This window comes from Conger conger, chromosome 13 (assembly GCF_963514075.1).
Source record: "Conger conger chromosome 13, fConCon1.1, whole genome shotgun sequence".
Lineage (NCBI taxonomy): Eukaryota > Metazoa > Chordata > Actinopteri > Anguilliformes > Congridae > Conger > Conger conger.
Window position 1 is genome coordinate 43,700,075 of NC_083772.1, and position 17,224 is coordinate 43,717,298.

A 17,224-nucleotide genomic window follows, 5' to 3' on the forward strand; every position below is an offset into this window, starting at 1 on the left:
TCTCACTGACAGGTGGGTTACTCTGCAGCCAGTGCACCTGAGGGTAATCATAAGATAGTAGCCTACTGGCCGATGTCCAGGACCTGCCGCACCGTCTTACGAATACTACTGTGAAGATCTGTTGGAATGCATTTACAAGATATTTTAGACAATGTAAACTGTTTATTTTAGCCATCTAAAATTATCTTGAAGCTGGCCGCCAAGCTTACTACCTCTAAATCTCTTGTGCAGACAAAAACATCAACGTGAAAAAAACAGAAATAACAAACGCCAAAGACAGAGAGCAAACACAGGATGTGACTGGCAGCCCGTTCCACATACTGGCAGCCATATACAGAAAAGTATCCTTCCCCATGCAGCTGTTAAAATGGTAGGGAATAACATTTGTAGTGCTCCCTCTAGTGCTGTGACTATGGTTTTCACTAATGCAGTTAAAATAGTTGCTCAGATAGTTAGGGACATCATTTTGAACTGTCTTTTGGGTCATACATAATTTGATCTGAGACACTCTCTTCCACCTTCAGCCACCTAAGGCTAATAAAATGCAGGGAGGTTATGTGTTCTGGCTGAAAGCTAGTGAAATTATTTCATTTTGTGCTGTCTGGAGTCTCTTCATTTCTTAAACATTTCTTTAAAAATTAACTGAAGCTCCAGACTCGTATCTGCATGATTATATGCATTGCAATGCTGCCGCACAATTGGCTGATTAGATAATCATATGAATAAGTAGGTGTACAGGTGTTCCTAATAATACTCACTGAGAATATGTCCAATACACAAGATAGAAAGGCCAAGTTACTACAACTACTATACCAAGACAACCAGAACTTGAGGAACTGCAGTACCGAGACAAATACGAATTCAAAAAGTCCTAGATTAAGGTATAAGATACAAGGGGCTAAAATAGACAGGTGAAAAAACATGCGATTAGGGGACTCCTGCAGAGGAGATGAGTCTTCAGACTGCGGTGGAAAATGGGCAGCGAGTGAGCAGTTCTTATGTGGATGGGGAGGTAGTTCCAGTACTCGGGAGCTAGGGTGGAGAAGCTCCGCAGTCGAGACAAGCAAGAGCCGTTCACACAGCTGGCAGGATGAGCAAGAGCTGTTCACGCAGCTGGCAGGACAGAGCCGTTCACACAGCTGGCAGGAAAGAGCCGTTCACACAGCTGGCAGGAAAGAGCCGTTCACACAGCTGGCAGGAAAGAGCCATTCACACAGCTGGCAGGAAAGAGCCGTTCACACAGCTGGCAGGATGAGCAAGAGCTGTTCACGCAGCTGGCAGGATGAGCAAGAGCTGTTCACGCAGCTGGCAGGAAAGAGCCGTTCACACAGCTGGCAGGAAAGAGCCGTTCACACAGCTGGCAGGACAGAGCCGTTCACACAGCTGGCAGGAAAGAGCCGTTCACACAGCTGGCAGAATGAGCAAGCCGGCTTGTGGCAGCAGAGTGGTCAAGCTGGTGTGTAGGGCTGAACGATGTCCTGTAGGTCGGGATGGGCCGACTTGTTGGCTGCAGCATAGGCCAGAGGCAGAACTTTCAATCTGATCCTAGAAGCAACTGGGAGCCAGTGGAGTGACTTCAGCAAGGGCGTGACTTCAACTTTGGTTGAAGATTAGTTGAGCCGCAGCATTCTGGATGAGCTGTAGTGGCTGGATGGTGTAGGCTGGCAGACTTTCGCAAGTTACGCAGACGTAACAAGTTGCAGTAATCTAGACGAGAGATTAGCATAGCTTGGACGAGTAGCTGTGTGGAGTATGTTGTCAGGTATGGTTGAATCCTCCTGATGTTATACAGAAGGAACCTGCAGGGATTGTCCCCTGCTTAGTCTAATCAACCGTAAGTTTCTCTGGATAAAAGTGTCAGCCAAATAACATGAATGGATTCATTCATTATCCTAACCCGCTTATTCTGAACAGGGTCGCAGGGGGGCTGGAGCCTATCCCAGCATACATTGGGCGAAAGGCAGGAATACACCCTGGACAGGTGGTCCATCGCAGGGCACACACACCATTCACTCACACACTCATACCTACAGGCAATTTAGACTCTCCAATCAGCCTAACCTGCATGTCTTTGGACTGTGGGAGGAAACCCACGCAGACACGGGGAGAACTCCACACAGAGAGGCCCCGGCCGACGGGGATTTGAACCCAGGACCTCCTTGCTGTGAGGCGGCAGTGCTATCCGTGCCACCGCCAAATAACATGTAATGTAAAATTCTTCACACACATCATTTTACATAGACAGTATTAGTTTTTAATGAATAATTAACCAAATAAATATGTAATAGGCCAAGAGATTTGCTTGCATAACAGATTGCAAAACATTGGTAGTTGGGCTTCAGGTGCTGTGCATATTGTGACTAGGTGTTCAGAACATCTTGAGCTCACACAGTCTTCCAAAGACACGGAATTTGTGCAGTTATTTGTCGTTTTCCCTATGATTATTGGTCCAACTCACATCAGTCAAAGTGGTTTAGTGTCTGGGATAGTCAATAAGCAACCATAATCATAAACCACATTCCTATGGAGAAAAACTACCATTATGTTGTTTTTCCCCTCATTGTAACAGACTACCTTAGACATTGCAAATGCTCTGATAGTTAATGATGTGGCAGTGTCCCATTATCTCTCAGTCCACTCTCCTTTACTCTACTCACCTTGTACTGAAACAGTTGTCAGTTGCATCTCACATACACTAATTCAGAAACATGTAAAATCTTTGCTAGCCCCCCCTAGATAACACTACTGTTTCATGGTTGCCCGACCTTTGAACTGTAATCCAATGTTTAACACGGAGAACAAACAAAGAGTTTACGTGAAAAAAAGATGGCGAACTGACGTCTTTCCCATTTTTTCTGTTCTTTTGTCCGCTCAACTGGAAGTGTGCAGAAAGTCACAGTAGTGCTTTTCGTTGGCCACTCTGGCCAGTAACGGTAGCGACAAGTAGTTGTTATTAGCACACGTTAAATTACTCGATAACTATAACGAATAGTCATCAAATGTAACGCTAGCTATAACTACCGAGCTGGCTAAAGCAACAGGTTACCCAATCTATTTTAGCTTCTAGCACTATACATAGCGGCCAACTCTCACGCTTTCGGCGTGAGACACGCATTTGCCTGTTTTCACACGCACATGCAAATGGGTGTGCCTCACGCCGAAAGCGTGAGAGTTGGCCGCTATGCATTTATATCACGTTATGCTCAGAGTGGCTCGCATCTGGCCGTCTGATTAAAAGTTGATTTTCGTTGGATTGTCAAAACCATCATGGGTTGTATTCAATTATACGGTGTCCTGACAACCTAGGCATACATAATGCGGGAGAACAATAAATACTTTTTTCTTCGTCTTTCTAGAAATTACGCGTTTAGAAAAAACTGGAGAAACCCATTGACTTCCATTCATTCTGTGAGCGCCCGTCAAAGTACCAGTAGTGCAGGCGTTTCAGACCGGGAGGTACACCTCTCGCTCTGCATCGTCCTCTCTCATGCACACTCTATTTCAATTGGCTAATAATTTCAACGTTAACGTCCATTGGTGACATTCTAATGCATTCTCATTGGCTATACGTAAGAATTACACGAAAAGTGCTATTTTTGTTTTAAAGAGGCAGGGCGATGTCGATTTGAATGGCTTCCTGTCTTTGTACGAAGTTAACGTGTACGTATTGATATTTCATTGGGGTTATTTCCAGTTGGCTACAATGGATTATTCAGAGACTCCAACTGGGTTCAGACAGCGTAAGTTACGTACGTCACATTGTACAGATTAATTATTTCAGTGATTAAAATAATAATATTGTGTAGTAAATGACTCGTTTGGTAACGTTTGCTATGTTAGCTAGCTTGATAGCTCATCAATGAGCTAAACGTTTTGTAGCCGGCTACAGCTAGCTGTCGTTATAAATGACAGTCGACCTAGCTAGCTAGCGAAAGTAGCTACGTTACAATATTTGTTTAGCTAGCTATGCCCCAGTATTTTACGAGGTCACCTAGCTTAATAAAATCTCTGGCTACCGTTTCGTTCAAGTCTTGACAGGCAGGATGTATCTAAGTTAGTCTAACTTGGTGACACATTTCATGAAACGTTATCATATCGCACGGATTTCAGCTAACACAAGTTAACGAACAAGCTAGATAAGAAAGCTAGCCGGGTGCTAGGTGGCTACCGACTAACATAACCAGCTATAGCAGTCCTTTGCACGGACATACAATACGTTGCTCGCTTAACAGCTAATAAACGTTAGCTATAGCAGCAACATATTTGCAACTTTTGTAGGTTAGCAAATTATCTAACGGTCTTTTGACATGTATGAAATAGTGTACTGTAACTGGCGATTCAAGATGTAGCTAGTAATATGCCACGCTGATTTATCCCCACTGAATTATGTGAATGAAAATACTTGTTAACTGCTTATAATAGCGTGATCTGCATTAGGTTGTGCTGTTACTGCCGACCCATTGGAAACCTAGCTATACATAGAGGTCCAGTCGATATGCAAAGGTCAATTATGAGGTATGAAGTAATCTAGATGTCAGTAACTATAGCTATTGAGTATTACTGTTAAGTCAGAAACTACCATGTGTCTATTATTGGAATATCGGAGCCAGCAATGTCAACCTAAGACGATTGAGGTGTCCCAATGGATAACTATTTTTAGTATATCCCAGAGACCACCCTCCTCGGCCTGCACTGATTTAGAATCTGAATAGAATTCCCGCTGAGTGAGGATACACCCTGAGTATTTCTACATGATCATGTGACTTACATGAAAAACGAGAGGAACTAAGCAGAGTTATTAAAGGTTGAGTTGCAATGATACACGATTATTTAAGATGTCAGTATCACCCCTTAGACCAGACTCCTCAAAGCTCACCTGAGCGGCCACAATGAGTGGCCTTGTTCCTAATTAGCCTAAACATTGTACCCTCAAGTATATGTGTGTGAAGAATCGCGATGCTGTTATAACCATTGTGGTGACTGTCAGAGGAACTGAAAGTGACGGTTATGTGCTGACTGTTTTTTGTCTGCAGTTTTGGTGTTATGATGAAGAATTTTCATGTTCTGGTATTGCAGATGTGGTGGGTTGTTTACACTAAACAATCTCATGTACCTGTTCCCTGGGCCATTTGAGTGGCTTTTATCCGGTAAATGTTCACAGTTTGAGGACTACACAGCTAGCTTTGGGTGTGCTTTCAGTAGTAGCTGTGGTTGCTGTGAAAGGGTGAGGATATGTCTGGCAGTAAGGTACCCAGAGGCAATGTACCTAATATGCCATATTAGGTGTAGTGTAGACAAATGGCTAAAGCTAGAATAGACAGGTAATTGCACGGATGAGGTGGTGCCACTGCTAATTTGATTGCAATTTGTGGATTATATTTTTCCAAAGATCGACCGAGAAATAGTTTAACCAATTAATATCCAGTTATAATGATGACAAGAACTTGCATTCAACTGGGATCAACAGTAATTCATTTATTCATGCTTTTGTTCATTTGGTTAACCCTTTCGGTCCGAAGCCAAATATGAAGTGGCTCCACCCTAATTCCATAGGGTTTTGGCTTTGGTTGGGAAAGTTGAGGAAGTTGAGAATTTAGTAGGGTTTTAATATGTGCTGAAAGCAATAGTATAGCAGTCTTTTTGAGTGGTTGAAAATATAAGGTTGAGAGTGCCATATGCCACTCTTGGGATTTTCCGGAAGCTAGAGTACGCTTGAGTTCCATGTGGCACTCTTGGGACTGAAATATTTTACTTTTTTTCTCTCAGATGGCAAACCTGATTGCCACCATCTGCCACCAAGGTAAAATTCAAAAATTGCCTATAGGCTAATATTTACAAAACTAATAACCATTGTACCAGTGCCCTCATTGTCCTTTGAGCATATCCGTGTGATTTTTTCGGTACACAATTATGTACTGTAATACCAATAGTGACATATAAATAAATTGCCCTTTAAGCAATAATATGCATCTATATGCTTGCACACATACCTAGTGATGCAGGCATGCGATAATAATATAATGATGTTATATTTTCCACCGGCTTTTTAAAATACTGAAATCCTATTGGGAGATCTGTGGCTCACTTGATGACTCCTACTGAGCCAATCTAATTTAAAACAAAACAAGAATTGATCCAGATTGGCAAAGGCTGCTCTTATGTCCCTTCAGAACCCAAGTGATTCCCTGCCTGCCTGCTTGCCTTCCTGCCTGCACTGAGTGTGCTGATTGCTGTGACCGCAGCTACTGTGTATTTGACTCCTGACCAGACCATTATGAGACAGAGACAGAGACAGAGACAGAGACAGAGACAGAGACAGAGACAGAGACAGAGACAGAGACAGAGACAGAGACAGAGACAGAGAGCACTGGCCCACTTCGAACTGGAATAGACCGGCACGTTAGTTCCTGAATCTCCCGCAGGCCAGAATTGGAGTTGGGACCACTGCTCTCTCATTTGTCATGTGTAAATAAACAAACTGACAGGGACACTGAAAGAACAGTAGTTAAATTTGCACACTGAAAGAACAGTAGTTAAATTTGCACATACCAAACTGGGAAGTTTAGCTAACAGTTTGGAATCCACCTAAGTAATCCTATAAGATTTAAACAGATTCCAGAAATGGTTGGAAACCAGGAAAATTAAATGTGTATGTAAAAGTCTCTTATTCTGAGCCTTTATGCTGTTGTCAGGTTTAGGTCAGCTATAAATAGAGCAACTAGCTATTTTCAGATTAAATGGGGTTGGTTTTGGAGGTTATAGAGGAGGACAATGGAGCTTTTGCAACTTAGAAGTCATTTCCTGCATTCTGCGGCGGTAAGACCATCTCCCAAAGAGCCTTCAGACAACAAGGGCAAAGAACCAGAAATAATTTAGGCCAGCGATGAAAGTCATCTTACATTTTATAAAAAGGACTACGAAAGATAAATAATTTATGAAAAACTACAAAAGGAAATCTTTCACTTTTAATATTCATCTCATGACTAAATATTTACCTTTCATGCCCTGTTTTATCAACTTCTAAAAGGCTACTTAAAAGCCTGGAAATATGAAATATGAAATATGATACAAGTACTCATGCAATCAGCAACTCACTCACTCACTCACTCACTCACTCACTCACTCACTCACTCACTCACTCACTCACTCACTCACTCACTCACTCACTCACTCACTCACTCACTCTCACTCACTCACTCCAGACTGCGCTTAATTGAAGAAATGTAATGGGTTTGATCATGAGGCAATGGCAGCACTTTGATGGCTTAATGCACACTTTGTGCTAGCTGGCTAAGAATGGCTAAATGTTCTCATTGTTCTGCTGGTCAACAGAAATACATGGAAAATAAATTTTTATGTTGGGTTTGTGGATGGCCCGAGAGCGCAGTTGGTTGTGTATGTACTCTGAAGGGTTTTTGAAATGCCTCCCAACACTTGCTCTTTGTCTTTTATTTTATATTTGTCTTCACAGTTACTCTTTCAGCTTCGATTGCCTCAGCCTCATTCAGCTTGATTTCTTTAAAGGCCTCTACGCATCAGCGTTCTCTTCCCCTTTCTGAAAGGCTCACAAAACATTTGCAAAGAGCAGAGACATAGGTTCTCCTGTGGACAGCTCTCTGTGTTGATGTTTAGCAAAGTCATCTGGTAATTATGCAAAAACATACCTCGTTTCACATGGGAAGTTGTTTTACGAACAGCTCGGAATAATAGCAGTTAGGCCTAAATATGTGCATACTTCTACCAAAATTGCGATTGTTTTACTTGGATCGGTATGGAACACTAATCGAAAGCTCCAGGATGATATGAAAATCACAAAAACACAAAAATATGTGTGTGTTGTCCTTTAACTATAGGGCTGCATGATACTGTGTATATTTATCATCATCGTGATATGTGCATGCGAGAAACGCATCGCAGAAGTCTGCTTCAGCTGTGATGAATAGTGTTTATTTAAACTGATGTTCTGTTAAGTTGTTTGGCTGTTCGTGTGCAATTTGTTCAAAAAGCATGATGGACAGAATGCATTTCATTTATTTATTTTTATTCAGCGGGCATAAGCTATTCATTGTCTGGGGTCTATGTTAGCAATGTGCACACTTCAATATTTGTTAATTTGTCACAAGTCAGCCTGTAGCGTAGTGGTTAAGTTAATGACTGGGACCCATAAGGTTGGCGGTTTGATCCCCGGTGTAGCCACAGTAAGATCCACACAGCCGTTGGGCCTTTGAGCAAGGCCCTTAATCCAGGGGAGGATTGTCTCCTGCTTGGTCTAATCAACTGTACGTCGCTCTGGATAAGAGCGTCTGCCAAATTCCACTAATGTAATATACATATCATGTTGTCATTGCTATACCCGACAACGTTATCGCGTATGACATATTTTCCTCATATGGTGCAGCGCTATTTAACAGGCTGTTTGGCTCCTCATCTGAAGCCCGTATTACACACCGTCTGCCGTTCCCTGCCTCTGAGAGGCCCAGTGCTGAGCCCTTGTGTCCCCCGTCCACAGAGCCCAAAGTCAGGATGAGGAACCCGGTGGCGGAGGCCGGGGACCCCACCCCGCTGTTTGAGGACACCAGCGCCGGCACGCGGCCCGCAGCCTACAGGGGCCAGGATGACGCAGGGTTGGGGTACCCCGCCCAGACCCTGCTCTCCGACCCCATGTCCAACCTCGCCCTGGCGTACGGGAGCAGTCTGGCCAGCCAAGGGAAAGAAATGGTTGACAAGAACGTAAGTTGTGGTTGAACCTTTCGAGGACGTTCCTGCCCTCCGTGCCCTCAGTAAACGCATTGAAACCAGTAGAACGGTAACATTGTTCTCCATCATAAACATGGCCAGACAGGAAGGAATATAATTTATTTTTATACTTACCTGCATAGGCCCATAGACTATCCAGCACCAGAAAGAATGAAAAATCGTAATCTGTCCAACAATTATTGTACTGCTCAATGTCCATAGTAGAGCAGTGCTCTGGTACAACCACTTGCTCCTCTGACTCACCTCCCGGCCCGGAAATAATGATTGGGTGTCTCCATTTATATTAGTTTCATATGCAGTTAAAAAGTGTGGCACGATTATATAACACTTGCATTAGTCTGTGGTGTCAGAGTTGTCAGAATTTGTCAGAATTTGTGGGAATTTTGACATGCGTGATTTGGCGCACTGCATCTTGGGAGACGTGTGTACTCGTTTCATCAACAGAATAACAAAGGTGATTCTCCTTCATCTCCACAGCTTGACCGCTTCATCCCCATCTCCAAGCTCAAGTACTACTTTGCGGTGGATACGGTTTACGTGGGGAAAAAACTGGGCCTCCTCGTCTTCCCTTACATGCACCAGGTGATGCCACTTCCCGACAGGCCTCTATGTTTTTTTGGGTGAAATCCACTACTCCTACCTTTTAGCCACTAAGGGTTCCAGGCTTTATTTCCCGAGAGCTCTCTGAGAATGGAAGTAGGTCGATGCACTGGAATTATATCCACCGCTGAAATCATATCTTCCATCTTCAGTGGGTTACCGGATTGCATTATTGCATTATGTCCCCTCCATGTTGATGGAGTAACTGTTATAACCAGTGGAGGTTTAAGGGTTGAGTATTTTCAGGATTCTGTTCATTTTGTGGTTTTGTTTCTGGGAACTTATTTGTGTGTGTGTGTGCTCTATGGATGGAGACTACGATACGATACGATACGATACACTTTATTAAAGCCCCTTAGGGAAATTTGTCTTGGACTCATGGCTACACACAGCTTATCAATGGCTCTACAAAGAAGATAACAGACAACACATTACAAAAAGAACACATACAATCACAAACAACAGTCTTGCATATTCACGTCACCATCCCATATATTGCACCATCCCTTATATTGCACCATCCCATATATTGCACCATCCCTTATATTGCACCATCCATCCCATATACTGTATTGCACTAACCCTTATATTGCACCATCCCATATATTGCACCATCTCTTGAATACACATGACACTATCTAACAAACACACATGACACTATCTAACAAACTATACAGTATTTAAAATTCTGATGGAAGTAGGCACAAACGAATATCTAAACCGGTTAAGCTTCCATCTAGGTACCTTATACCGTCTGCCTGAGGGCAAGAGCTCATATTCACTATGGAGGACATGGGATGGGTCAGACAGTATTCTCTGTGTCTGACTAGAGACAGTCTGTTCATAGATGGACTGGAGGGACTGCTGTTCCTTCCTCCCCATGACCTTCATGGCAGTCTGTACTAGACGCATCAGCTTAGATTTTAATTTTACTGTCAGGTTGCCATACCAATGCTGACATCCCATACCTGACCATGCTCTCTAGCACAGCTTGATAAAAAATAAACATAATCCTGTTGTCTACGCCATGTACTCTAAGTCTACGAAGAAAGTAGAGTCTCTGCTGGAGACGTGCGCACAGACTCTCCAAATGTGTATTCCAGCTGAATGTGTTGTCTAAATGAACACCCAGATACTTGTATGAGCAGACCTGAGTAATTGGTTCATCATGAATCACTACAGAACTATGCTCCCCCACTAGCTTGGGGTCTAAGATCATCTCCTGAGTCTTCCTCACATTAAGGATGAGGTGATTAGTGTCACACCAATGCACAAACTTCTCTATCTCATCAAAGTAAGCTGTGGGACGTGTGTCCTTGTGCAGCAGGCTGAGGATAGCAGTATCGTCTGAGAATTTAAAAATGAGATTACTGGGGCAGCTGTTCCTGCAGTCATTTGTGTATAATGTGAAAAGAACCGGTGAACTGACACAGCCCTGAGGGGCACCTGTACTCATCGATCTAGCTCCCGAAAGGGTGTTGTTGACTCTGACTTGCTGAATTCGATTGGTTAAGAAAGAAAAATACCATTTAATTACAAAGGGGTTAACACTCATATGTTTCAGTTTCGTGACCAGTAGATGTGTCTGCATCGTCTTAAAGGCGGAGCTGAAGTCAACAAATAGTAAACGTGAATATGACTTGGGGTCTTCTAAGTGTTTAATAACGAAGTGGGTGATGCTGTTAATGGCATCGTCTGTGCCCCGCCCCTGCCGATAGGCAAACTGGAATGGGTCTAGTTGATCTTTCACCTCCTCCTTCAACACAGATACCATATACCTTTCAAAGCATTTCATAACAATACTAGTTAAAGCCACAGGTCTATAGTCATTATTTTCAGTTGGGCAAGGTTTCTTTGGGACTGGAACAATTATAGATCTCTTCCAGAGTGCAGGGACAATATGTGAGTCCACTGACCTCTGGAAAATGGGACACTATGCTGGAGTGAGTTCTTCTGCACAGTTTTTCAGAAGAAAGGCAGAGATGCCATCTGGGCCTGAGGATTTCTTTATGCATAATCGTTTAAATAATGACTGGATCTTAAAGGGGTCAACTAACACCCCAAGACTCTGGTCAGAAGTGGAAATGGTCTCCAGGACATTATTACACTCCAAAGAAAAGTCCTGAGTTTCAAACCTAAGATAAAATTAATTCAGTTCATTAGCTTTTTGCAAGTCATCAGTAGTGATGATGTGCTTCTTGTTCGTCTTCATATTTGTTATGACCTTCATAGAGTTCCATAGCTTTTTAGAGTCCATGGAAGTAAAGCTATGCTCTATTATTTCCTTGTGCTGAGACTGTTGAAACATAAGCAAATAAAATGTCAAAAAATAAATAATTTGCCTGATACTCTAATTTGCAGATAAATTAATGTTATGAGCTATTCCAAGGTAACTTACGTGACATTTAATGGGACGTTGACTTCATTTTGATGCTGGTATTTAGTTTCCTAGTAGCCCAGATTTTCACTTTAGTGGTGTGTAGGAATGAGAGATACTAGGCCACAGAAAAGTAACCCAAACATTTACTTTATCATTTTGGCAAGACATTTAATATTGGTAACCCACATTACAAAAAAATGGACATGGCTATAATGCTAAATTCAGTTTATGTGAAATTCTCCTCATACTGAACAACCATGGTACAAATTCTCCTGTGTTTCTATGGCAAGTAAGTCGCATGATCACACTCAGATATTTACATGGTTATCAATCATGAGACCACAGCAAGCACATATGTTGGTACCTCGCTCTACATCATGTCCAATGAAAGGGAGTATTATTTCTCCGTGTATATTAACTTATAATTCATTTTCTGTTCAGGTTTAAGCAATTCTGCTCATAACGCAACAGAATAAGAAACAAATTGAAATTGAACGGCTACTCGAATAAGTGTTTGTCAGTGTTTTATGTGAAAATGGAGCCACAGTTGCGGTTTGCAGTTGTTGTGCTTAGTAGCTCGGTTCCCTAAAAAACGTCTATCGGTCATTTCCCTGCAGAACTGGGAGGTGAGCTATCAGCAGGACACCCCAGTGGCCCCCCGATTTGACATCAACGCCCCAGACCTCTACATTCCTGGTAAGAGCTTGTATATGTATTTTCTCCCAATTTGGAATGCCAAATCAGCTGCGCTCCTGGCCGTAAACGTCCCTCCTCAGTTCTGGAGCGCTGCCTTACACTCGCTGCTAATCGGCCGGAACCCAAACGTAAGCATCTTTGCTATCTTCAGACCGAGGCGGTTGTCATTTTCCCATCCAGCTGTTATAGCAAATTAACTTGTGTCCGTCTCGGAGTTTTAAGATGCGGTGTGGTCGGGCGCATTGTTGCCGTGAAATCCACCGTTATGTTAGCAATCCGTCGAGGGGCAAACGCACGTGGCTTTAAAGCGAATGTGAGATGACAGTGATTGGTTACTGCATGTTATGCTCACGGCACATATTTTTTATTAAGCGACTAAGTTCCACTCATTTGAACCTCGTACCTTGCTTTGCACTTTTAATTATCTGCCATTGAACTCACAAAAGTGGATTTGGACATGCTCTAAAGCAGGGGTGTCAAACACCAGTCCTGGAGGGCTGCTGTGTATGCTGGTATTTGTGGTTTCCCTTCAATCAGCAGCAAGAGAAATTAATTTCAACATTGTTCCTTGAGCCATGCTCCTGTCGGAAATGTGTGATGTCAGTCCACAAACTTCAGCTTGCACAGACAGGAGTGGCAGGAAACACAATCATGTATGTGAGCAGACTGTGGACAACCAGTTGACCAGCGGGGGTCACTGGTCATAGTAGAGGAAAGCTTTGTAAAATGTGACTGCATTGAGTCTTAACCAGTTACTGCTTGGATTTTTCAAGCCTCCTAAATCTTGTCCCCCCCCTTTCTTTTTTCTTATTTACAGCGATGGCGTTTATCACTTACATCCTGGTGGCAGGTTTAGCTCTGGGAACTCAGAACAGGTAGCTGTACGATACCATTGCTATACTGCAAAAATTACAGGCATTATTTTACTTCAGTTAACTTTCTAATTTCACTTCTTCGTCTTCAGTGTGACTTTTACACCGATTTGTTTTGCCATATTTATATTTATTAAATAAACTCATACATAGCTGAATATGTTTTGAAAAGGAATGTAATTGTAATGAAACGGGTAGTTTTTCTGATGGAACTTTTCTGAAGGAACTTAGTGTAATGGTACTCTTTAAACTTCATCACAGCTTCATCGCAGTGTGTAGAGGAGCTTGCCACAACTCACTCTTCACGTCACACTCTTCCTCCCTGGTGTCGGCAGGTTCAGCCCAGAGATCTTGGGCATGCAGGCCAGCTCAGCCTTGGTGTGGCTCATTATGGAGGTGCTGGCCACCTTGCTCAGCCTCTACTTAGTAACCGTCAACACGGACCTCACCACCATCGATCTCATCGCCTTTGCGGGGTACAAGTATGTGGGGTAAGTTTAGAGGGGCCCCGGGGGCCCCTGATAGCTAGCTATCTGTCGCCGTGTCCGATGACCCCTCCTCATAGCGACCATAGTGGCTGTGTCTGAAATGGGCCATAAAAGGTTTAATGTTTTTGTCGCTCCACAGAATGATCGTGGGCGTTGTGGCCGGGCTTCTGTTCGGCAGGACCGGGTATTACTTAATGCTGCTCTGGTGCTGTGCGTCCATCTTCGTGTTCATGGTAAGTCTGCCGAACGCCTGCAGCTAGACCGGTACCGGTACCGGTACTGGCCCCGTGCTTTTGGATGCCCTCAGGTTCTCATAAAAGGTGCCTACTGTTTCTTTGTTTTTGGGGAAAAGCTAACGTGTGTTTTGCAGTTTATGTGGTTGATTAAAGGCCCACACGGTATTCTGTTCCTGGTTTTAGTATCTAAAATGCCCACAAAATGCGTCCAGAGCCCAATTCTCGCTCTGCCTCTGCCTCCTGTGGTCAGCTGTCTGTGTTAACATTTAGCAACGTCGTCCGATAACTATGCAAAAACATACATCATACGTTACTTTTTGTATTCTTATTTATTTTGCAAATAACTAAAAGAAATACCCTTTAGACCCTAAAATCTGCATATTTCTACCAAAATTGCGATTGTTTTACTTGAATGAGCGTGGAACACAAATGGAAAGCTCCTGGGTGATATGAAAAGCTCAGAAACCGAAACATATGCATGTGGGCCTTTAAGAACCATCACAGCCGTCCAGCAGCCTCCTCAAAATTGGGTTGAGCTTTATTTACAAATCGAAGTCGAAGACTTCAGGTCTGCACTTTGGCGAAACCAGGCTCTCGCTGCCAGCCTAACCGTGCCGTCGCCCCACAGATCCGGACGTTGAGGCTGAAGATCCTGTCAGAAGCCGCGGCGGAGGGCGTCCTGGTCCGGGGGGCCAAGAACCAACTCCGCATGTATCTCACCATGGCCATCGCAGCAGCTCAGCCCATCTTCATGTACTGGCTGACCTTTCACCTGGTCAGATAGAACAAAATGGCGGCAAGAACACGGGGGACAGGCACACGGACACGGCACTACCTCCTCCCCACACAAAAAACTCTTCCCCCCTCCTCAAGACTCCAAGAAACAAGACGCTAGCATGCAAAGCGAATTTAAAAAAACAACATCGTAGATGCAGCATTTTTAGCAGAGTTTCGCAGCACAAATTAACAATATTTCAACTGTTTGTTTTTTTGTATTGTTGTTCTTTGTTTTTTAATGTAAATGGTAAATGATGATAAAGTTGATGCCGCTTTTTCCATGTGTAGGATAATGTCCAGTGCAATTTATATATATATATTTTTTTCTTTTTCCCTTTTTGGTAACTTTTTTTTTTTTTTCATGTATTTGACGTGTGGTCGGTAACCCAGAGTGCTGTCTGGGTGGAGGGTTACAACGGTTTGAAAGATTTGCAAAAGAAGGGAGAGCGCACAGCCACCTTGGCATCGATCACAAGACTAGACACCACTGAAATTGCTTTTTAATCGACGTTTGGTAATTTGCATACAAAACAACCTGTCCGTCTGTCATTTCCTTGAAAGTTTGTCAGTGAACTGAATGTGAAGTTGTACTTGTCGGGCCAGTTAATTTTGCCCTGACGCTGGTTTTAGTTATTAGAAATGTACATTTTAGCAGGGCCTTGCTTTTCAGCCTTGCCTTGCTTTAACATTTAAGGAGGACATGACACTTTATTGTAACTTGAGTAATATATACACTCAGTTCCAAGACCTGCATAGAAAAGCTCCAACAAATTTTTGGATGTTTGTCCTGGAACAAAACAAACACTCACACTACCTGCAAAGGGGACCCAATTCTGTCTGAATTTTCTTTTCTTTTTTTATGTGGTCTGATTTGGTTTGGGTTATGGGTCATTGTTCATATTCTTGAATTTCCGAAATGCTCGAGGACGGACCGCTCCAGACCGGCCTCAGTTTGAGCTTGCATGATGGCTTGGTTTCAGTAGTGAAAAATCACACGGCACACGGCAACTGACAGGTTAGTCTAGTCCAGTCCAGCTATTGCCTACTGAGTTTCTGCTAAGCTGGCCTGACCTATAGCTCTGCAACCAACCCACCGCTGTATTCTCTTGGTTCCTCCATTTTGAGATCCAATCACAGCTCAGCATGACAACATGACAGCACTGAGAACTGTACCTTTGGTGGAGCGCCATTACTTCTTTATCCAAACCTCTCATTCAGAACGATAAAAATCAACAGTCAAAATTCAATGCCTTCCATGGAAAATGTGCGTGAGCCATTTGCACTCTGATACCAACTTAATTTGTCAGTTTACATTTCCTCCCTGACCAATTTGCAAAGAATTGGTGACCTGGAGAGCTGTGGTGTTGCTGTGATAGACAGCAGGTGTTTCAGTTACAGACTGTGCTTCACACTTAGAGTAGTGTTGTATTTTCTACACTTCAGCTGAGTTTTAGCAAAGTGTAGTTCTCTAATTCAATCAAGGAAGTAGCTGATTAGACTTGTTTCGTTTCTCAACACGGAGATATTTGGTGAAAATGTTTCAGCTGCATGCAATTGGCCATGTATTACGTCATCTCTCAACAGACGTTCAAAGTAGGCCATTTTAAGATAAGCTTTGTCTGTTGCTCACAGGACCAGTAAGTAATGTGGCATTGTGGGTAAGAGACTGGACTTGCAACCATAATGCATTATGTAGGTAAACTGTCCGTGTTCTCTTAACCTCAGGCAAGTCACTAAGGCAGTACTAATTTAGGAAATATTCAGCTACTAGCTAATGTCAAAATTGTAACCTGCATAACTTGCTCTAAGCTGAGGGCACTGCTAAGGGTACCCCTCAAATGTATCTGCTTAAGGAAGCTAAACTCAGCAGTACCCAGAAAGGTGCTCCCAAAATAAATGATTTTCATGAAAATAAAAACGCATTTTCACATCAAAAGAGCAGCTTCGACACACAACATTTTAAAAATACAATGCTGAATTTGTGCTTCTGCGAGTCCAGATCTGTGACTGGTGTACATGAACTGTGCATATGGTGAAAATCATTGTGATGTTTTGTACATGATATTTATACGTAGAATCTGCCTCACAATAAAGAAGACCGATGATGTTTGTTAAGCCGTATATAGAAATACTTTTTGTCACCTTTTGCACTGATTTTGAAATGAGAAGAAGTTTAATTCGGGATTTAATGCCAGTTACTTCCTGACGTTAGGGGAGCATGCACTAACGTATTTTGACACTAGGATGTGCTGTTTACAGCACAATTATTTTCTGGTCTGAGAAAAGTATTCAGTAGTGTGTATACTGACCGCCAGGGGGCGACAACATTTAGACTATGTTGCTCTTTAGAACCTAAACGCAGCATTTACATACAGCTTTAGAAACACTTGTGAGTATTTAGAAGGTTCCTGTAATGAA

At 42.9% G+C, this 17,224-nt stretch overlaps 1 protein-coding gene across 2 annotated transcripts; it reads left to right on the forward strand.

The window, feature by feature from the left end:
* The first annotated feature begins 3,618 nt into the window (after nt 1-3,618).
* On the forward strand, nt 3,619-16,921 carry yif1b (Yip1 interacting factor homolog B (S. cerevisiae)). 2 transcript variants are annotated; one of them, XM_061217062.1, is made up of 8 exons: nt 3,619-3,749; nt 8,510-8,730; nt 9,235-9,339; nt 12,355-12,433; nt 13,251-13,308; nt 13,641-13,796; nt 13,933-14,026; nt 14,658-16,921. In XM_061217062.1, exons 1-8 carry the CDS (start codon nt 3,704-3,706, stop codon nt 14,811-14,813), a joined length of 915 nt encoding a protein of 304 aa, XP_061073046.1. In that variant the 5' UTR covers nt 3,619-3,703; the 3' UTR covers nt 14,814-16,921. The 2 variants fall into 2 exon arrangements, with proteins under 2 accessions (XP_061073046.1, XP_061073047.1); XM_061217063.1 differs by having other exon boundaries at nt 3,619-3,740.
* The last annotated feature ends 303 nt before the right edge of the window (nt 16,922-17,224 follow it).

Coding starts and splice junctions, on each gene's coding strand:
- yif1b (XM_061217062.1), top strand. CDS start 3,704: ATGGATTATTCAGAGACTCCAACTGGGTTCAGACAGCGTAAGTTAC. Junction 3,750..8,509: donor GTTCAGACAGCGTAAGTTAC/GTACGTCACATT, acceptor CCCCGTCCACAG/AGCCCAAAGTCAGGATGAGG. Junction 9,340..12,354: donor TCTTCCCTTACATGCACCAG/GTGATGCCACTT, acceptor ATTTCCCTGCAG/AACTGGGAGGTGAGCTATCA.